Genomic DNA, 23,414 nt, shown 5'->3' with positions numbered 1-23,414 from the left:
CTTCTAAGAATTTGTCCTCTGCCCAATCATTTCAAATGTAGGTTACTCCCGACCCCTTTCCTATCTTCCATTATTTAATATTAAGCATTATCATCGAGCAACACTACTAGGAGATACCTGTGTAAGCAAGTAACGAAGTTACCCATCAGACTCATTTTCTGGCTTTACATGAATTCATCCAATAAACATGTTATTGAAGTCCCATTATGTGGAGATATGGATAAAACAAAACAAACAGAACCCCCCCCCCCCATCTGTCGTATACAGACACTTGTATATAAGTGTGTATTCACCCATCTCGGGGCGACGAGAGCGATCAGTAATGATGCTGCCAAGTAAAAGGGCAACGAATAACAAGAGTATAATGTTCAAGAGGGTAGTCAGGGGCGCCGATGGGATTGTGTATCAGAAAGATCTAGGAACTGGAGAGTAACAGAGGAAATAATCCAGGCAGAGGAATAAAGGAGAATGTGACCGTGCAACAGGAAGCTGCTTGGGGAGTTGGAGGACCAGCAAGGCAGTCGAGGGGGCCGAGTTGTGTGCGCGTTCTCCTGTGATGCGCTTCCAGTGAAGCAAACTCTGCTTGTGCTCCTTATGGGGAAGCTACGGCGTCCCAGCAGCTTAGAGGCTCTCAACTCGTTAAAACCACCTGACTCCCAGATGTCTCTTCCAGGTCCAAATGGCATGGACAACACTGGATCCCAGGTGGGCAAGAGCTTGGAGCAGCGTTAACTGGGAGACCTTTTACGTATTCAAAGGACATCAAGTGATACAAACAGCAGCAACCAGGGGGAGAAAAGGAAATCCATGTGAACAGGGCACTCCTTCACTGAAACTTAAAAAGTAAAAATTGCTCTGAATACTCCATAGATTAGATTTGTCAAGTAACTCTAAGGCCTGGTAAGGTGTTTTGAATCCTAACGCTTAAAACCTAATATGCTCACCTTCAGAAAATCCTGAATGCTTAGACACATGGCAAGATAGGCAAAAAAATATATATATAAAATGTTCAAAAGAATGAATGGGTTCTTCCCAGTGTGGAATCAAGCAGGGCATGAGTCAGGCCACGCTGGGGAGCGGAAGCAAGATGTTATGGAAAACTAGCTCTGCAAGATTTATGCTCCTTGCCCAGCTCAGAGTTGCTTTTTTGTTTTATTTAATATTTATTTTTTTATTTATTAATGAAAGACACAGAGAGAGAGAGAGGCAGAGACACAGGCAGAGGGAGAAGCAGGGAGCCAGATGCGGGACTCGATCCTGGGACCCCAGGATCACACCCTGAGCCAAAGGCAGACCCTCAACCACTGAGCCACCCAGGTGCCCCTCACAGTTGTTTCTGATAAGTGACCCCCCCCCCAAGAGAACACTCTTTCCCACTACGCGTGGTCCTGCAATTAGTTCTCACCTCAGGATCTAGGACTTGGTGGTTATGTGTCACCTCTGGGCCAAGCTAACTAAGCAGGTTAAGTTTTCTCCACTTTTCCCAACCCTGACCAGCCAGGTAGAAGGGCTGTGCGCCCGGGAATGGCAGTCCTGGGATGAGACGCACCTGGGTCCTCCAGTCACACCACACGGAAAGCTGCAGGACCACCACCTGGCTCCTCGCAGGTGCAAGAAATGAACTCTTATTTTTGCTGAGCTACTCAAATTTGGATGTTTCTCTATTACAACAGCTGGTGTTACCTGAATATAGAGTTCTTGACGCTGAGCTGGGAGCAACGATCACGTAGTCATCAGCCTCTTCCAACAGAATAGCATTCGTGACCTTTTAATAGCAGGTGAGCAGGCTTCCCACTCAGCATCATAGTCCCTGCTTGTCTCTGCATATGGAGTAGTGCAACAGTGAGGGAGTCATTTTTTTAAAGATTTTATTTATGTATGTATTTGAAGGAGAGCAAGAGAGCCAGCGTACAGAGGGAGGGGCAAGGGGCAGAGGGAGAGGGAGAAGCAGACTTCCCCGAGCAGGGAGCCGGAGGCAGGGCTCCATTTCAGGGCCCTGGGATCATGACCTGAGCCCAAGGCAGACGCTCAACCGACTGAGCCACCCCGGCCCCCAACAGTTAGGGGAGTCTTATAAGTAGTGGCAGAAGCTGCAGCAATGGTACAAGCCCTAAAACTTCTCAAACCCGCATAACTTGGGGGCGTCTTCTAACTTGGGGGCGTCTCCCAACTTGGGGGCGTCTCCCCTGAGCACATGACCTTGCTTCGGATCCCTCAGGACATCGTAGGATCCTCTTCTGGACTCACTGCCATCAGCTTCTCTCGGGTGCTTTGCACTCCCGTCCTTTCCCAGGTAGGTTACAGCACTTCCAGGCCTCCTAGGGGAGGAGGGCACGGAGTGGGGGCCTTCAGAAGGAGCAGAGGCTTCGTCTCGGGTCCTTTATTACTCCTCCCAGACCCTGTATCCAACTCTACTCAGCAGACACAGCAGTGGGATGCGTATCCAATACACATATTCCAAGGGGGAGATGCCTCTTTGCTCTCATGGGAAAGAAGGGCCCGGTGACTTCACGCCTGGGGGTTCTTCAGGTACACCAGGGTGCACCCACGCAAGTGGTCAATTTTCTTTGGGTAACTCATGAAACCAGGCAAGTTTGCTGAGCCCCTAATTCCTGCTTTAACTATCATCTGGGGAATAGGAAGATAAAAGAGCACAGGGGCAAACGTCTAAAGATTAAAGTTCAGACAGAGTTGCCCAGAGTTGGAGGAAACAAACACAAAATCCAGCTGACCTCCTGTGTCATCCCAGATAACATACACTCAGGTCAAATAAAAAAACTGTACCCTCTAAACTCAGCTGATTTTCTACCCTTGAGGGAGCATTTCTACTGTCTTGGCTGTCTTGAGTTGGGCTGAAAAGTGGAACTCCCAGGAGTCTGTGGACGTAGTGCAGCCGGCTGGGGCCCACACCCGCAGAGGCTGGGCACCCGGGACTCTTAGGTGGACGTGGCTGTGTCCTCACCCGTTTCTTCATGAGTGAACCATGCTCCTTGAGGTTTTTAAGTCAAGTCTACATTGTGGAGTTCTTGTGTTAAGGTGAACACTTGAGATGTCCATCTTCTCCTCCAGGCACGATCCCGTGGCTCTACTCAGAACCAAAAGCTGGGACTGTGTTTTCCCAGGAACGGGAGAGGGGCAGCACCTGCCAGGATGGAGCAACCCCAGTGGGCTATGGGGGAGAGAAGTCGGATAGACCGTCACCAGGAGCTCAACAGCGAAAAGGGCAGTGCTCACAAAGGAAGAAGAGTGTTAAAACTGCAGAGCAACCCGTGTGGTCAGGCCGCATTATACAGACAAGGACTTCATTCGTCATCGGTATTTATTAGGCGCCTATTGCGTGCAAGGCACTATGCTAGGCGCTGGGGAAGATACAAAGATCCGACAAGCCTGCCCTCAAAGAGCTTACAGTCTAGTATAGAAGCATACACTGGAGGAGATAGTTTAGGTGTAAATAACCTTCCCCCATCCCACCCACAGAAAGGAAAAAAGAAAAGGAAAGAAAAAAGTTTACTAGACTTAGTTTCATCCATTTTCTTTTAGTTCAGCAGCTTCACATAAAAAGCGTAAATCCCAAAAGTCTTTTAAAATGCATCCTTTTACTCGTAAACAAAATTCATTTTCTTTAGAAAAAATGCTGTTTATTGCAATTAAGAAAATCCTCAAACATGTCTCCAGTATTTTCATGAATTTTTTTTTTTTATCAATCTGTTATTTGTGAAGTAAACAATTTCCCAAATTGCATCAAAAGGTGCAACAACTTTTTGAAACATCTCTTTAAACTGCTGGCAGTCACACATGATGTACACAGGCTCTCTAAGAGGAAAAGCTTCTGAAAGGAGCAGGTATTGTGTACGGTCAAAGTTCACAGCTTATGGTTTTTCTCTCTACACTCATTTCATGTCAGATTCAAAGTATTATAAAATAGCACCTCCAATAACCAACACCTCAGAGATCCAAAGCTTTAGGTCACACTAAGCTTTACGTAGAATAGTGAAAAAAAATGTCCATTGTAACCATACAACCCACCTCAGCGCTATTACCAGGCTGGCCAGACCCACCCAAGGACGGTAAAACAACTCCAAAAAAGGAAATTTGAAATAACCCACCTTCCTTTACACCCTTAAGAACTTTCTCAAGTTTTCTATTATTTTCCTTTAAGCACAAAGAAACCGAATCTCATCAATCGGGGGAAAATAAACAGGACAGAACTGCTTGTCCACTAAGGTTAACCTGCTACAGAAAAGGAGTATGTGAGCACATTTACAATTAGTTCACTTCTCACCCTAAGTATTTTAGATAAGCATTCTGCAATTGTTCCCCCTTCCCCGGTATCCTCTGGGCTCAGGCATTTCTAGTAATACTTAGGTTTAAGTCTCAAGCCTGGGGTCTATATGGAGACTTTGTGAGACTTCTTGAAAACACTGACACTAAGGTAGATGCTACGCTCATCAAACTGGACACAAGGCCATCTGTTTTCACAGATGGTGGAATCATGGCAACCAACAAAGCTGCGCGCACCCACAGAGGAGTTCCTGAGACAGAGGTTTCTTCTTCCTCTGTTGGAGCATTCATGTCCTGAGCAGTTTCCCGTAGTTGAGTAAAAACAAAAAACTATTTTACCATTGTGCTGGTTGGGCCTTTCTGTTCCTCTTCCTCACCAAACTCCAAAAAAAGAGCAGGTGGGCTGGTCAAATAAACTATAACTCAAGTAAATTTCAACATTCACCACTTGCAAACTGAGAGACCCACTCACCACACAGAGGTATAAGGCGCTCCTATGCCAGTACCTGAACGTGACAAGGCCTGCAGGTCTACTGGGCTCGCCCTCCTGAGTGAACATACCCCATTTTGCAGCTTTGACATCTACAGAGACTAAGTTTCCATGTGGAATATTTGTACAAACTGTACAAGGTTAAGTTTTCTGGGTATAAAATCTAACAGGAACTAAGTCAAGTCGGCACGAACAGGTATGTTGGTCTTTCGGTCATCTTCTTGTCTTCAGGCCACTAAGGGGCTCATCTGTTCAATCTCTCTCGCAAAGAGACACCACTTATAGACTCGTGTGGTTTAAGTCAATGAGTCCAACTCTGGCATTTTATAGATAAAGAAACTGAGACCCTGAACAGTTTAATGAAAGTGCTGGGAGCCACACCCAGTCCAGTATTCATGATAGGACAGCTCTGACCTTTGACAGGAACACATGCTCTCACACACAAAAGCCGTTAAAACCAACGTAATAAAATGGTGATGCATTTCCTATGAGGTAAATACAACAACTGTTAGCTTAAACCTACTCTTAGAAAACATTAGCCCTTTTTGGTTACTGCTGATAGTTTAACTACAGTGTTTGGTCTTGCTTTTAAGGGTAATTGATCTGCATTTGTTTCCTTGAGGGTTATTTGCTTACTGTAGAAAAAAATCATTTTAAATATGAGCATATATTCAACCGTGTATTATTCTGCATTTAATCTCTAAGTCATTTCTGTATATATTTGGGTTCTTCTACTTTTAACATGTAAAATTTATGCAGCGAATGAAATATTATCTCTACATAAGTTTTTGGCAGCTTGAGGGTGTCCAGGGTAACATAAAAAAAAAAATTATGAAAACTCTAAGTGAATTTTGATTAGTCTGTAATCTGAGCTACAGGAGAAAGGACAGGCTTAGAGAATTAATCTGAGTCAAGTTTTAACTCCCTTCCTTGCTAGCTATGCAATCTCAAAGCAATTCAATAAACTTCCGGGTTTCAGTTTCTTCATCTGCCAAGAGCTAACATTTGTGCTACTTACCTCACTATATTATCGAGGATAACACACAGTAAAATATAGGAGAGTGCTTGTAGGTGGAAAAGCGCACCGACAAATACTATTATTACCCCAGTAATTATTAAAATGTGGACCTACAGAAAATTTTAAATAATTACCACTCAGTGGCACTAGGCATGCTCACGAGAACAAATTTAACTCAGAAGGTAAACCATGCAAACATTTTCAACTTTCAATGGCAATGCTAAAAATTCACACAAAGATATAATACAAAGGAACATTTTTAGAGAAAGCACTGAGACACACATATTTGGTTGACTTACGAGACTTTAAAATGAGTTAGAATGATTTACAGCAATATAAAGAGGTATTTAGTCTTTAAGTGGACAAAGTTGCTAGTCCCCTGTAAGAAAAACAAGCATTATGGGGCATTCCTAAGACAAATGGAATAAAATTCCATCACTTTTGGCTATTTTATAAACCAGGTGTCTTCATTTATATTTTTCCCGTAATGAGACAAACCCTGAAAGAGAATGTCCACTTCTGAATCACATCTGATGTGAACTTGCATGAATGCAAGGCATAAAATACGGCTCTTAGAACTCCACAGGCACCTAAAAGTTCTAACTACTCTTCATGCTCACTTTATATTCCATAAAGAATCATGGACATACAGAGAATACCTCATTTTTTTTTTTTTTTTTTTTACAAAGCTTTATTATGTAGTTGTCTTATTTTTATAATACTCCCCTCTGGTGACCCTTCTGTGTGTGTTCTGTTTGTAAAATCAAGTTTACGTAGCACATTAGCCTTTCCCTTCAAATATGCCTTTTGATAATTAGTTCTTATACCAAACAAAACAAAACAAAACAAATGAAGATGCAAGGAAAGAGAAAAACAAGATATGATTCATTAAGTATAAAAATATGTTGTTTCAAATTCAGAATAATTTAATAACTCTTCGTTATTTCATATGTATCTGGAAATGGGACAGATACGTGACCTGATCCTGTCACAAGAGGTAGAATTCCAGCATTTGGTACAACGTTCCAAGATAGAGTTAAAGTGACGTTCCTGTTTCCCCTATAAAAAGATATAATAAACATTTTTATTAGATTTCGGCGGAAACATTTTTAATTGCTTAAAAACATTTTAACTCAAGCACTGGGGTTCAAATACTCTAAAACCAGTCCTCCCAAACCTTCTAAAACCCAGGAACAACGCTGGAAAACCAGCATGATCTCTGCAGGCACCCCATGATGACCTATCTAAACTCACGAGTTGCAGTGCCTAGAGTTATCGGCCAAAAAGCTTAAATGAGTAAAACACAGAGAATATATGAAGAGATCTGAGCTACTCATCAGAAGGCAATGATTTGAAATCTAATTCTATCATTACCTAGACTATGAACAAATCACTATCTCTCATGGCCACCATTTTTCATCTGCGAAACCACAAGTTTGGTTCCAACGGCTCTCCCCTCAATTCCTTTCCAATCTTTACTCACAAAGCTTAAGAGCTACAAAATGACCTAAAATCTCATTCTAATTCCTTTGCTGGGCATGAAGGGAAACGGGGGTTCAGAGAAGTTAAGCACAGCTGGAACCCTCCGTGTCAACTCCTTAGACAGACACGCTATTTCCTTAATGGCTCTATGACAACTTCGCCTCACATTCCAGAAGAGCCCCTTTGCCAACTGCAGTCCTACTCCAGGTGGGCAGGCCTATGTCCCCTGCGTACGGCAGAGTGGAAGCAGCCATGGGCCCTTCTTAGTGTGACTGGGCCATTTCACTTACTGCAAGAGAAATGATTGCTCATCTTAGACCTGTTTCTATAAAAGTGTATTTCTACCCAATCTTCCAGTTCAGATCTGTACATCTTCTCTCTCAATATCCTTTTTACCCTCTGATCATTTTCTTTAAAACAAAAAATATTACATCATTCTCTCCCCTGCACATTTAATTACATGTAAAGGATGACAAAGAATTGCTCACTTGAGGCCATTTCCATCGTCAAAGAAAAAATATTTTGTTTTCATGTCTTTCAACAGCAGCTTTGGATTATCACCTCGCAGAACAATCTTGTCCCAAAGGACAACTTGGTTCAGGGCCTACATTAAAATGAAAATTAATCAGATAACTCATCAGGAATTGCATCTTTGTCACTTCAAATTAAAAGCAGTGCTAGGCAAATAGTTTAACTTACACTAATGAATACAACTTTTGAGGGAACTGCTAAAATCCTAACGCATACAACAACATAGTGGATAGATACAAGAAGTTGAACTTTTCTAGGACAAAAAATTATTTCCCTAAAGGAAATCCTTGCTTTTGGTAAAGCAACTGCACTACTTAGGGCCCTCCATGCTTACTCCAAGGTCTTAGACCCCTGTGTGCTCCAGACTGAGGCCCTGGGAGAAACAGAAGGGATTAGAATTCCTAGAAGGAAAGAGAGCATTCTCCTAAATCACTTTTCCCTACAAAATTTCTGATACTCCAACTCACTGTAGGCTCTGCACAGAGTCAGGGAAACTGAGACAAGTATTCCTGTCCCATCTCGCTGTTAATACAGGTCTCTGCCACCAGATTAGGTCAGAATACTTACGTAGTTCCAAGGTCTTTAAATTATCAAGGAATCACTACAGAAATGAAACCTTCTAAACCTTTTTCCTTTACGTTAATCATAGGTACATCATCGTTTTATTATGGAACATTCTAGAAGTCAATTCTTTTAAGCCACTATTTTGACATATAAAAAACAAGTTCTGTTTGGAAAATTAGGGACATAAAATGAAGGGAAAATGCATTTGTGACCACTATTAATCCCAAAAATCTGTTCTTATATAAGCTATCGCCCATGATTATTAGCCTTTGAGGCCAACTGCTCAGCATGTGGTGACTACATTCACTAGATTATTTCTAAGAGGGTTCAAATCTTCACCATAAAGCTTCTTTCTAACATTAAACAGAAACATCAAAACTAAAGAACATAATCAAAGATATGCCAAAGTGAAATGATTTTTTATGTACATTTATTCATTCACCAAAGCAATGATTTGTCAACTTCCAAGTTGTATTAACTTACTAGTCACACCAAGCTAAACCAGAATTATGAATATATGAATATAATTTAGGTATGCCTGTTGCCAAGGTGACACATTAATCTGGATATTTTGAGACTTGTAGAATGATATGTACATATACAGTCATTACTCTTACCATCCAAATAGCTTTTTCCATCTGCTCCTTTTAACATTTTGTTGATTCTCAAGGGCAGGGATCAAAACTTAACCCAATAATCCTATGCCTAACCAAATATTTGGCACAAAAGGCATGCTCAAAATAAAGGTAAAATGAAGTACTAAAATCCAGTTAACTAATTGAACCAATCACAAAAGATAAAGTTGATTAATTTTTCATCCCTTGAAAGTGAATACAGTTCAAATAAAATACAGAAGTAGACATATATCTAACTACAAATTACCTCCAGACTGTGCCAATAACAAACAGGAGGGTAACTTAGGTAAAAACAACACAGAAGCACATTTTGATTCCATAGATTTCACCTTCATATTTTAATTCATTTATCACAATCATTCACTTAACACTTTCAGGGGATTTCTGTTTTAGCAAGATTCTATAGAAATAGCTCAACCCTCACTCTCATCGGCAACAAAAGCTCTAAATCAAACCATACCAATAAATTTCAATCACAAATAAATAACTTTAGTAGTGTTTTAATCTAATAGCTTAGTAGCTTTTAATTACAAAACTTCTGATAAACTCTAGTTTGCGATTTAAAAAAGACTACTTTTTGGGGATCCCTTGGGTGGCTCAGTGGTTTAGCGCTTGCCTTCGGCCCAAGGCATGATCCTGGAGACCCACGTTGGGCTCCCTGCATGAAGCCTGCTTCTTCTTCTGCCTGTGTCTCTGCCTCTGTGTGTGTGTGTCTCTCATGAATAAATAAATAACATCTTTAAAAAAGAAAGACTACTTTTAAGTACCAAAATTGGTGAATCCCATACAACACCAAAGCAAAGCAAAATATTTTCTCAACAGAGATGCTAACTGTAGATATGTGGCTTAGCAAGACTATCAAAACAGCTCACATCTAAAGAAAAATAAAAGTATTTAGACAGATTTTAAAATAATTGACATGATTCAAAAATTTGTAATTCTTACAGTTTTTGATTACATATATTCATGGGTAATGAGAGTTGTAAACACAGGTCACAGATTTTGTTGACTCAAATATCATGCCATCTTTTCTCCAAAGCTGTGGAAAGATGACTGTAGCTTAAAGAGTCCTACACCTGTGTAGCAATACCAGCTCCCCATTTCCTAGTACACTCATATTTCAACAATATCCTTTCTAATTTATCATTGGAAATGGTCTCCAAAGATTTTTAACCACAAATTATCTTGAGCACAAACCCCCCCGCCCAAAATATACATTTTACTTACACATTACATGCACAGTACACTTTAGTATTTTCATTAGATGACATATCACTGGCAGGGAATGCAAATTTGCATTTATTTTTCCTATTTTTAAAGATTTTATTTATTCGAGATACAGAGAGAGGCAGGGACATAGGCAGACTCCCTACGGGGAGCCTGATGCAGGACTGGATCCCAGGACCCCCAGGATCAAGGCCTGGGCAAAGGCAGATGCTCAGCCACTGAGCCACCCAGGTGCCCCTTGCATTTCAAATAGTATCCTTGACCAATGTTGAATTTTCTCAGCCAGCCTTTGATTGGATCTTTCTAGGCTCTCTCTTTTTCTAATCCATTAATGCGGTGCACAGCTTCAAAGAGGAACAAACACATCCGCTCTGTTGCTTTCCTGTTGCTCACGTGTGGTTAAACCATTTGCATGATTTTCAGTGTGTAATTTCTTGGCAGGAATCTTTATAAGCCTCTGTTCCGTTTTGTGAGGAATAGTTTATTTAAAACCAGGTAATATAAACCCCCTTAACTGGATTATACTGCACAACTACAAAATTCTGAACGTGAGTGAATGAACTGTGCATGTAGCACGGTCAACCTTCCGGCCTGCAGAACTCCTCCTCTTCTCCAGAGCATCTGCATGTTGTAGGGGACATGTGACCACCTGACTATGGGACCAGGTGTGAGTGCCAATGTCAGTCCCTATCACAACTACTAGTAAGGTTTAACTTCTTTCCCTTTTATTTTAAAGGGAGAAATACATAGCTCTGTGTCCAGTACAGCATGTAAGGAGCTTGGAAGCTGCCGCTCCATCTTAACATCAAGAAAAAAAAGCTAATGAACTTAAAATGTGGCAACTCTTCTTAGCTCTGAGTGGTTTTCCTTATACATCTATGGACTGCCCTGCATGCACCCCATTCTAGGGACCACAGGACTAACTGCAGAAACAGAAATAAGACAGAGACTACCAAAGGAGATATTTTCTTGGTAGTCACCCCTCTGGAGGTTTGTGATTTTTACCAAACTACTCAGGTCAGACATTTTAAATATATACTATTCATGTTCTTTCATAAACAATGAGGTTTTAAATATCTATTAAAATACATCTATATATACTTACATTATTTTTTGTTGAATATTCTGCTGATAAATAAAGAAACAACTGCTTAACATTCCAATCAAATATATTCTCTAGATGTAAACAAATTAAGGAATATATAAATCATAAAGCAGCATACAACTTTTAAACCAATCTTATTCTTAATTATCCACAGCAATACTAATACTAAAATAGAAAAAAAAAAAAAAAAAAAAAGCGAGGTGGCCCAGAAACAGTCTGAACACTAATTTAATAAGAATATCAGAAGATATACTATAAAGTCCAGCTCATTTCAAAATCAAAAACATATATATATGTTTAAGTTTATATATGTTTATGTGTGTGTGTGTGTGTGTGTGTGTGTGTGTATGTGCACATATATCAGTGAGATCATGAGCATCATCCCCTGTGCCTCTAAGCATTATTAGCTGAGACAGTTTGGTAAATAAGAAAATAACAGAACAACACAATATTTAGCTTTCTGTAACATCGACTAAGTCTAAAAGGATTTAATCTTTCAAACACATTCAATTCCATGGAAGTTCTAGAATAGAACCAATCATCACAATTTAAATTTACTGATAAGCAAACATGAACTAGCTCACGTAATTAAACCAAGTATAATAAATTGTTCAGGTTGCTTTTGGACACATGCCAGTAAAAATCAAAATGTCTCAGTCCACGAAGTGCTTTGGTAAGAATATGCCACTGAACGTCAATTTGACTTCATCAGCTTACCAGAGAGGGAAGAAAATAAAAAGCTCTCAAGGATTAATTTATAAGACCACTGTCACTGAGAAACAGAATTAGCATTTTATTTTATTTATATTTTATTAAGTATTTTTATTTTATTTTCTTATTTTATTTTATTAAGTATTACACATAAGTGTATTAAGTATTACACGTAAATAGCTACATCATTTTATTACATCCATTTATATGTACTGATAGCAACATGTTCATTATTTTCTTTTAGATATGTGTATCTGCTAAGAATTACTGTTGTAGAATTGAGAAGTCTAGGATAGTTCTTTCTAAAAACAGGCACAATTTCAAGTTTCAGCAGCAGCATTAAGAAAATCTGACTAAACTACAAATGATGAGATTGAGAATATATGAACACAGTAGTTGAGATGTCAGGAAATTTCACTAAAATCCACCAGATAAAGTTACTACCTTCATAAGAGATCCAAACTCCCTTTTAGAATAGATGGTTTTAAAACGACATGCAGACTTAAAAGCAGACATACCAAGTTTCCCATAGGACTCTTCTGGCAGTATATTCTATGTCCTAAAAAACTGCCTAGAGAACTAATTTCTAGTCTACTTCTAAACCCAATACCTTATTTCTAAAAAATCAAGTTAAAGTAATTCCATGGCAGCAAAGAGCCTTATCAGGTAAATTCCCGGGGTTCCTTATCTGCTTCAACTGTTCTGACAGTCGTTTTACAAAAGTTCGGACAGTGCAATCCTCATGGCCAATTTTAATTCAATTTTAATCTTAAAAAGGTGGATGTGATCAGACTGGAAGTGGAACAACGCTGTGGAGATATTAATCTAAGACCCTAAAAGAAGATTAAACTGGCCAAATGGACAGTTATATCAAAAGGTGAAAATTTGAGATTAAGAGAAAATACTAAACCATCCCCAATTTAAAGTGCAACGCTTTCAAATGTAAGATTTCTCTATTATGAAAAGTACTTATTAAAAAACCATAATGGGGAAAAGCTAATACGGTTTAACAATAATCATTCTGATAACGAATGATCTTCTAAACCTTAACAGATGCCAATTCACTTTTTTAGCATATGTTTCTCTCTGTTATCATAAAATATGGATATATTTCTTGGGACTCTACGTGAAATACTTCATCTCGGTAGGCTGAGCACCAGTAACATTCTTTCTAAAATCCAAATGACCAAAATTTATTTTTTCTTTCTGAAATATAGATTCAGGAAGAACTCTCTCAGAGATTTCAATCTATTTAACGTTTCTGTGAAAAAGTTAAAGTCAGTTTGCAAAATAAGAACTGGGGAATCCATAGGTAAATTTTCTCAAGGTGTGAAGGAGGAAGTATTAAGACTAATGGAAACGCAGGTACGGAAACTTCTAAAGTTGGGCTGATTCAGGAGATAGTGGGACTCATTGGCTTGGCCCCAAATCACCCAGCAATGTGTATTATCATTATAAGACTACAGAGAAAGCAATAAAATATTTCCTTAAAGGATATCAGCCGTTATGTCAAACGTGATGAATCCCAGATCGCTTCTTTCTCTAGGTCCAGTGAAGTCTTCTACATTTTTTCTAAAAATAGAGATAAAAGCTTTAGGACCCTCAACCATAGCAGCACACACAATTCACAGGATTCCTTCAAGACAGGATCTAGGTGGATACACAGGTTGATACACAGGTGTAACGGGAATCCCACGAAGAAACAAGTAGAAATCCGGAAAATTATTAAGAGGATAAAATTTGTAATCCGATATAAAATTAGGCCTTTGCCTATATGCACCTACCTCAAAAGAGAATCCCTAGCAAGTGCGTGGGTGGGGGGTGAACACTGGCTGTGGGGAGGGTGGTCCTAGCAGATGATGACCACGGCTGTTTCTGGAGTCCTCACCGTGTCAGGTCAGGCCCAGCAATGTATTTTTCATCATTATCCAAATAATCGCCACCACAAGCCTATGTGCCCCAGGTGTTATTTGTATTTCAGACAAAAGGAAATTCAGGCCCAGGGCGATAAGAAACTTGCTCTAGGTTAACAACAGCTAACAGTTCCTGAGTCTATTTAAGTCTTAAAAAAAAAAAAAAAAAAACACTACCACCTAACAAGCAGCAACAGAGGGAATAAAGGGGGGAGGGAGGGGGGAGACTCGGTGTCAGAGGACCGGCCTGACTGTCCAGCAAAGAAGTGAAATGAAGGCAACTAAGGTGGAAGCGCGAGCGGGAACTCGGTGCAAGATGGACAGCAAGGATGTGGGGACGTGAGGGTGTGGGGAGGTGAGGATGGACAGTGGGGACGTGAGGATGGACAGTGAGGATGTGGGGACATGAGGGTGTGGGGAGGTGAGGACGGACAGTAGGGACGTGAGGATGGACAGTGAGGATGTGGGGACATGAGGGTGTGGGGAGGTGAGGACGGACAGTAGGGACGTGAGGATGGACAGTGAGGATGTGGGGACATGAGGGTGTGGGGAGGTGAGGACGGACAGTAGGGACGTGAGGATGGACAGTGGGGACGTGAGGGTGTGGGGAGGTGAGGACGGACAGTGGGGACGTGAGGATGGACAGTGAGGATGTGGGGACGTGAGGGTGTGGGGAGGTGAGGACGGACAGTAGGGACGTGAGGATGGACAGTGGGGACGTGAGGGTGTGGGGAGGTGAGGATGGACAGTGGGGACGTGAGGATGGACAGTGGGGACGTGAGGGTGTGGGGAGGTGAGGATGGACAGTGGGGACGTGAGGGTGTGGGGAGGTGAGGATGGACAGTGGGGACGTGAGGATGTGAGGGGGGGGGCGGCACATATGGAAGAATAAAGTGCCAGAGGGCACCTATGGGGCGAAAGGCCGGGGCATCCACAGCAGGGCCGCGTCCTTCTGAGACCCCGACTCCGGCGTTTCGGCAGGTGCGCGGCGGCGGCGGCGGGGACAGTGCGAGGCCCCCCAGGCTCCCGCTCCCGGCTCCCCCCGGTCCCCAACCTGAGCCGCGGAAGGCAGGCGCCCCCCCCCCGGGAAGGACAGGACCGCGCGGGGACCGCGAGGGGACCGACGGACGGACGGACGGAGGGAGGGCGGCCCCGAGCCCCGGAGGGGCGGGCGGAGGGCGGCGGACCCGGCGGGAGGGGGGCGGGGCGTGGACCCGGCGGGAGGGAGGGAGGTGGACCCGGCGGGCGGGCGGCGGGCGCGGGAGGGCGGGAGGTGGCCCGGGGCCGGCGCGCCGGAGGGAGGCGGGCCCGGGGGGAGGAAGGGCGGCGGCGGCGGCGGCTCGGCTGTTGTGTTGCTCCCTCATTGGCCGCGCGCGGGCGGGGGAAGTGAGGAACAGGAAGGAAGCGGAGGCACCGGCCCGACTTACTCAGAATTAAAATTTAAGAGCAAGCCCGGGAACTCGCGGCGGGCGGCGGGCGGGGGCAGCGGGGAGCCGCGCCGAGGGCCGCCCCCGCGCCGAGCCCCGGCCCCGGCCCCGCTCCCGCTCCCCCGCGCTCCCGGCTGCCCCCGCGGCCCGGCTCCCCCCCGCCCCCCCGCCGCCCCCCCGCCCGCCGCGCTCACAGCATGATCCGCGAGACGTGCAGCCGCACCGGGACGCTCCGGTCCTTGAAGGCGGTGGTGATGAAGCAGCCGAACGTGAGCGCCGCCATCACGCTCAGCGAGAAGGCGAACAGCGAGTTCGCCCGCGACAGCACCGTGTTCATGGCGCCCGTGGCCCGCGCCGCCCGCCCGCCCGCCGCGCACGCACACCGGGACCCCGCTCGGCCGCGGACCGGCTCCCCGCGCCCCTGCGCTCCCTGCGCTCCTGCCGCCTGCGCCCCGCGGTCCCGGGAGCGCGCGCCGCCGCGGCCCCGCCCCCTTCCGGTCCGGCGACGCGGGCGAGCGCGCGCGCACCCGCCGCCCGGACACACCCACCTCGCGGCCGGCCGCCGCCGCCAATCAGCGGCGAGCGGGGCGGGGCTTCTCCGCGGAGGCCACGCCCCCTAGGAGCCCCGCCCCTGGGAGCCCCGCCCCCTGCCCTGGTTCCCCGGGTTCCCCCCCCTCGCGGCCACGGCGGCCGCGCCTCACCTGCGGGGCGTGGATCTGCACCGACAGCCTGCGGCCGGGCCAGCTCCCTCGCACGTTCGGAAGCTGCGCTTCACAAGACTCTTCCCACCTCCCACCCCCCTTTGGCAAATGCGGCCAAAGTTGCAACAGTTGTTTGCAGGGTGGGGGACAGGGAGAAAGGGGGCCTCCCAGGTCCACCCAAAGCAGGCTGCCTTTACTCTCCCCACGTCCAGCCCTAGTCCGGTTCCTAGTGATGCTTTGCCTTCCGACTGCAGCTAAACCTGTTTTAAAACGGATGCTCCCGATTTAAAATATTTGCATTTTAAATGCAATATTAAACTGCAAAGTGGCATCTCCCATAACTAGAAGAAGGACTTCACTGGGTCCTTAGCATCAAAGGAGATAACGACTAGTGGAATTGCTGTACAGCACAATATATAAGCATTTTATTTATTTATTTTTAAAAGATTTATTTATTTATTCATGAAAGACACAGACAGAGAGAGAGAGAGGCAGAGACACAGGCAGAGGGAGAAGCAGGCTCCATGCAGGGAGCCTGACAGGGGACTCAATCCTGGGACTCCAGGGTCACACCCTGGGCCAAAGGCAAGCGCCCAACTGCTGAGCCACCCAGGTGTCCCTATATAAAAATTTTAAATTAGCAAGCCATCTAGACATAATGGCCCTGCGTCTGGGCTTTGCATTCAGGTTCTTCATCCCCAGGCCCTCTTGTCTCAGAGTCGCTTTTTGAATCTGGCCATTCCGTCCACTGTCTTTGGTCCACCTGTGTGCACTTGACTATTTGCCTGCATGACAAGTTAGCTCCCTTGGTGACTGGTGCATGCTCCTCATGACACACCAGACTAGTTTATTGAGCACCCTTGAGGGGGTATCAGAAATTACACCAAAACCATTGGTTTCTGAGATCTATATACCTCGCCCTCCCAAGGAAAAAGAAGATGAAGAAGCCCTGCCATGTTCCCTAAACAAAGATCTCCGAATTTACTGGGATTCTTTGAATAGTTTAGGCAGTTAATACCCAACTTCTTGCTCACATCGCCTAGACTCTAAGCTCTTAGGAAAGTGAGAGGCTGCTAGAAACCCTTCAGCATTTTTTTATCAAATATTTTATTTATTTATGAGAGACACAGAGAGAGGCAGAGACATAAGCAGAGGGAGAAGCAGGCCCCACACAGGGAACCGGATGCGGGACTCCATCCCTGCACCCCAGGATCCTGCCCTGAAACCCCCCCGGGCATCCGGATCCTTCGGCATTTTCTTAGTTGAAGAACCTAATCAACTTTATTTTCTTTCTGGCCTCCTCCGATTCACTCAGAAATGCTCTGTTGAAACGGTATCTCTCACGTAGCCTGGTGAACATCTGGTCACTGGAGAACCCACGTACATCCCGGCATGCTAGTCCCAGCTAAGCAACCTCAAGGTTGGCTTTGGGGAATTACCCTGTTACAATATATTCAGGCCACTGGAGTTCTAGAATATGTAAGATCCAAAAATTCAGACCATGCCTGGTGAGGTTTATTACCTTCTTTAAAACTCATTTGAGTAATCTTTATTATCGAAAAGCTTCTAAATACCCACAGGCAAGCAAAGCCAGCTGCATCTAGAATGGAAATAAAGGTGGGGGGGGGGACATAGTTATGGGAACTGTGTGGAAGGGTTAATAAAACAGGCCGGAGACGTCTATCCTTAGAAGTACCTGCTTGCACCATTGGCCCTTGGCTGCCATCCCGTCTTTGAAGGTGGTGGTGGTGATGAAGCAGCCCAAGGTGAGCGCCACCATCACACAAGGCCAACACGACAGCACCGTGCTCATAGCCACTGTCTCCTCAAGCCCTGAGGAAATTGGCTGGTAAACAGTCCCTGTCCTGATATAAAACTTTTCCTAAATGACAAAAGTAACTCACCGCACCTAAACTGTTTGTTGAAACAATGCGGCTTATGCCAAACACCTGCTTTCCTTCTGGACGTTTGGAATGCCAGAGGGGGTCTACATGACCCTTCCCAAGTGAAAACCCTTGGCACAGAGTCGAATTCAGCACAACCTCTGTGACTCTACTGGGAGAGGAGTCTGAAGTTTCTGCCTGGTTTCATCCAGTTTTCTTCCCGTGTGCGTTTTCCCTTTACGGATTTCACTTTGTAATCCTTTTATTGCAATAAGCCTTGGCTGTGGGTATGGCTCTATCCTAGGTCACGTGAGTCCTCAGGTAGCAAATCTCCAAACCCGAGGGGGTCTTGGACGCCCCAACGCAAGTGATACGGGAGAGCTTGGTTCTTGTCTCATGGAGTCGAAGAATGAATCTCCTAAACACAGGAGAGTGAGTAAAGTGATAGAAATTCATTAAGGAGAGATACAGAGAAAACTCTCAGAAGTGAGAGGGGTCCCAACAGGGTTGCCCCCGAGGGCTTTTGGCCTGGCCTTTTATTGGGAACCTAACCAGGGAGCCCAAGGCCCTGAGATGTCTTTGTGCTGTCCCAAGTGATTGACATATGGCTGTTGTGGGGGTCTGGTTAATCTCTGGGATTGTCTGGTAGCCATCAAAGGGGGATACTCCCTAACACTTTGGAGCCAGGGAGACTGATCTATTTATTTTTTTCTGTTTTTACTGTCTTAGCTCTGTGTCCTTGGGATGCGTAGGAGCTTGACTCTGGACCATTCGGTGTCCTTGGGATTTATGCAAGCCCACAGATTTATGGGAACCCGATTCTGGGCCTTTCCCTTATCTTTCCGTGCCTAGCCCCATCTGCCCCTAATTCATTCCAACATCACAAGGACTGTCTCCCACTTCATAAATCTTAATATAAGAATGTCCTTAAGGATTTCTACCAAGATCTAAGAAAACTTAGCCCATTCTATTCTGTAAGGGAAGGAGGAGCAGGAGTAGTAATTTTTTCTTTATCCTAAGTCTTATGAGTGTGTTCAGTGTTTTGTTCAAGATGCTCTACTGCTTACGCATTTTGACTCACTGCACTTTGCATTTATTTGGTTGGCCTGGTCTTCAGACGCCTTCTCCTCTCTGTTTCCAATGCGTGAGGCAGGCCCTGTTTGTGCTGTTAACTCATGCGGGCGCATTTCTTTGGGTTCTTGATTTTGAGTTACCTGTTTAATCTTGATCTTCACAGTCTTCTGCTTTTACACATGTCCACAGCACAGGATGGGAGGGTGTTTTCACTACTTGTTTTAATCATTGGGCCATTCAGTGTCTTCATCAGCTCCTCTGGCCTCCCCATACGGGGAACAAATCAAGCAAAATCCATTAACTCAGTCAAGTATATTCTTTGTGTGGATTTATTGCTACTTTCATGCTCCTTATTTATATGTGTAAGCTGAGGAGAATTTAAAATCGATATATAACAGAGAAGGTTAGAAAACTCTGAATAATATCAAAAATTATTTTTTTTCTGAGAATTTTTTTTGACTACAAATACCTGAAAAGTTAAGCACCATATGCAACTCCATCTTGCTAACTTACAGGAAAGGAATAAGAATATATCTGAATTCTTTGTATCTTTATTTTGAAAGGTCTACTCTGAAGGGAAAAGAAAGTGTTTCAAAGGAACATAATGATTTTAGCTCCTGAATGCTGGAATATGTTTAAATTTTTTGCATTATTACATTTCTGTGAATCCTTATCCTAGAAGGAAGTCAGAAGTGCCATTCAACGATGTGAATGTACTACTAAAGTTGAAATTCTTGAAGCACAGTCTGCTTCTGTGGTTTAATCGTGTGTCATATTGTGGGAGTTAGTCCAAGTGTAGGGTATTCTGGAGCAGATGGGGAAGCAAAGGCCTTGTGACCTGGCCTATGATCTGTTAAAAGACGCTGAAAAAATAATCTTGCCATGTACCCTGATTTTACCACATAGACTGGCAAGACTCGGTAACCCAAGGGTGTTCCCAGGATGGTGGTGATGCACACAGCAATCAGCCTATGAGATGTAAGCTACACAGGAATTCTTAGGGTGCTTTTCTGCATTTGCCTTGCTCATATGCTTAAGACATGTTCACTCTAAGTTACCAGACTTAGCAATTGGTAATGTTTTTGACAGCTTTCCTGGGAAAGATCCCAAAGGATTCCTGACACCGAGTGATTCTTGACACAAAGATCCCTGGAAGAAAGTAGTGACTGCGTCGCGTCTTTCTTCTTCTCCCAAACAAGATGAAGAAAAAGCAAAACTTTAGCCAATCTGCAAACTATGTTTCTTGGTTGAAGACTTTCCGTCTTCATTGAGTCTTTGGTTATAGATGTGGATGCAGACAAGGACGTACATGACGCTTGCACTTCTCTTTAGTTCAACGGCTTAAAGTAAAATTCTTCTAGAATTATAAGCCCCAAATTTATGTTTTTAAAGGAAAAATTATTATGTGTGTAACATCTTTTAAAAGTTATTTAAAAGTTTGAGGAGACTTGCTGGAATAAAATATATAGATGACGGATATCTAGGACCATAATTTGACTGTCTACATTAATTCTTTCAGGGATAATTCTTGGTAAATCTTTTCTCTGAAGTTGGTTTTCTGGCCGCATAATCTTAACACATTACAGGCACCTATTAGGCTTGAGTTTCTGATTGTAAGAGAAGAATCCCATGTTGGGGAACTTATAATAGAGGTAGCACACAGGCATTGGGCAGGTAAGTGGTAATTGAACAAGACATGTCCACGCAGGCTATAGAATGTTCATGGGTTTTCAGGGTAAGACTCCCAGGTACTAAATTGGATAATCAGGCTAAACTTAGAGGTAGTGGTAGCTTCTTAAGCCTATCTAAGATGGGGATGAGAATGGGAAGAGAATCATATGATTTGAGGATACACATGGCTCAGAAGGTCACTAAGAAAGCTATCGCAGCTGGGTTCTGGATCCCAGTTAGGGATCTATGATTAGCTATGCTGCACTCCAGAGCACATGGGGGTTGATACTGCTGATAATATTTCTTACGATGGTCAGGATTGACTGAACAGCTGCAGAACTGAATCTGTAGGTTATAGGGAGGGACGTCGGTGGTCATGTGTCATTGCCATATGAAGCTTGGAAACAGAGACCAGAGGGAGAAGATATGGGGAGAGGGAGGACTGACATTAAAAGACTCTTTTGACATTCTGTTTTACAAAATATCCATGACTATGTGAGGTAAATCAATAAAATCTCAGCACTTTTTTATCCGAGGATAATCACAAACCTAAAAAATAAGTCATGCAAGTGAAAAATGAGTTGTTTTTAACTCAGTTATTCTGTGGACTTTACCAAATATTTGAAACTTCAATGTATTTGCAAATATAATATGTAAGTGACTCTATAATCGTGTGGCAAGTACTGTCTTAATACAAAAGATACTTTTGAAAACTTTCAAATTCAAATAATTTCCTATTATTGAGTTATTCTAACTGCTCATTCTGTAGAATATAGAGCAGCCTGTGGTACAGATCTTTTCCCATTTATTAAACACATCTTGCTGCTTGCATTATATAAACTACCTATCATAATACCTGAATCACATAGGTACTCAATAAAAGATAGCTATCCGTATTGGCACTGCTAAAAGTCAGTTTTATCTAAACACTCATTTAAAGTAAAGAATACTTGTTTCTGGGATCCCTGGGTGGCACAGCGGTTTGGCGCCTGCCTGTGGCCCAGGGCGCGATCCTGGAGACCCGGGATCGAATCCCACGTCGGGCTCCCGGTACATGGAGCCTGCTTCTCCCTCTGCCTATGTCTCTGCCTCTCTCTCTCTCTCTCTCTGTGACTATCATAAAAAAAAGAATACTTGTTTCCAGTGTCATGGTTATACTTTGTCCCAAGATTTTTTTTTTAAGATGTATTTATTCATGAGAGACACACAGAGAGAGGCAGAGACATAGGGAGAGGGAGAAGACTTCCGAGGGGAGCCCGATGCGAGACTTGATCCTGGGACCCTGGGATCACAACCTGAGCTGAAGGCAGATGCTCAACCACTGAACCACCCAGGTGCCCCTTTCCCCAAGCTTTTATGTAATAATCACATTGAGATAGAACAGAGCATTGAGTTAAACACTGATTAGCAATTAACGCCAGAGGTGATACGTAGAAACAGTGAGTGTCAGAGACAGAAAGAAGACACTAGGCCTACATTTCAGAGAGGACTGTAAATTGCTGCAGAGATCACCTGTAAATATAAACCTATTAAGTAGATTGTTTAATTTATTAGCTATTACCTGAAGTAGAAGAGTGATAGATGGTTGGGGAGAGTACGGAGAGGGGGGGGGAGTAGAAAATAGAACACTCATCCAGATTCACACTCCTAGGAGGAAAACCATGTGTCCAAAAGCTAAATGTGAACAGCACTGCCACCTGCAGAGAGGACACCCAGCTCTCTGGGGCCTGGGAAGGCACTGCTTCCATCGCAATGTGACAGCAGAGATGATTAGAACCCCCCTCTCGTCTCATTTAGGCACTCAGGGCTCCTGAGAGCCACCGCACAGCCCGGGAAGCTGGCACTCTCAGGTCTGCCATCCTCCTTCTCCAGACCAGGCTGTAGCTCCAAGTGGCTCGCTGTATTCAAACGTGAGGTCATGCCAAAGCTATAAAACAGATGTTGGATGTAGCTGAAATACTAAATAGTTTGTGACAAAAACCCAAGGATAAAGGTGAAGCTGATTTCCCATGGTGTCCTTCTGCAACTCTTCATAAGGCTCTGGCTCTACCTTTAGAAGGGATCTCATTGTTGGGGGGCAGGGGGAGTGATCTCTGTGAACGAGTGAGGCCCTTTAATGATCCATTTATTCACAAGCCTGCTGTGGGCCTAGCACTGCGATAGCCGTTTCATTTCATTTCGTAGATACACGATAATGCACAAGACACTTCTAATCCCAAAGCTCATGGCTTATAGCCTAGAGGCGGGGATAGACTTTACACAACAAATAAATGATTCAAAATTGTAGTAAGTGCTGTGAAAGCAAAGAGGTTGCTGAGTAGATGGTAAAAGAGATGTGGTGCTTGAGAAGGCCAGTCGGGAATTCTTTCAAGATGCTTCCAACTGTAAGAAAAAAGCGGAACCAAAGTGGTTTACATAATAACATCTCTCCTCTGAACACGTAGGGCCTGTGAGGTACAGCCTCATGGTGGATGGATTCAGTGGCCCATCCGTGTCCTCAGGTGCTTGGGTTCCTCTTTCTGCTCTGCTGTCCAAAGCACCTATGTCCTTTTTAAGCCTGGGTCTTTTTAATGTCATGTCTCAAACAATAAAAGTTTATTTTTCTTGCACTTAACGATGGTTGCAGTTGGGATTACTTGTATTTTGTTCACATCTAGCATGAGAGGGAAAGAGAAATAAGCTTATAGACTAAGTTCTTCCC

General features: G+C 43.8%; 1 protein-coding gene across 1 annotated transcript; it reads right to left on the bottom strand.

Annotated features, from left to right (window-relative positions):
• Positions 1-3,301: 3,301 nt before the first annotated feature.
• On the bottom strand, positions 3,302-15,863 carry SPCS3 (signal peptidase complex subunit 3). Its single transcript, XM_041752872.1, has 5 exons — positions 15,579-15,863; positions 13,543-13,616; positions 11,334-11,410; positions 7,760-7,875; positions 3,302-6,848 (listed from the first exon to the last, which is right to left on the bottom strand). The coding sequence occupies exons 1-5, from the start codon at positions 15,719-15,721 to the stop codon at positions 6,716-6,718; spliced, it is 543 nt and encodes a 180-aa protein (XP_041608806.1). The 5' UTR covers positions 15,722-15,863; the 3' UTR covers positions 3,302-6,715.
• Between the last annotated feature and the right edge of the window lie 7,551 nt (positions 15,864-23,414).

The sequence above is a fragment of the Vulpes lagopus genome, chromosome 4 (assembly GCF_018345385.1).
Source record: "Vulpes lagopus strain Blue_001 chromosome 4, ASM1834538v1, whole genome shotgun sequence".
Taxonomy (NCBI): domain Eukaryota; kingdom Metazoa; phylum Chordata; class Mammalia; order Carnivora; family Canidae; genus Vulpes; species Vulpes lagopus.
Note: the sequence above shows the minus strand (reverse complement) of the source record. Positions and strands in the feature narration are given on the sequence as shown.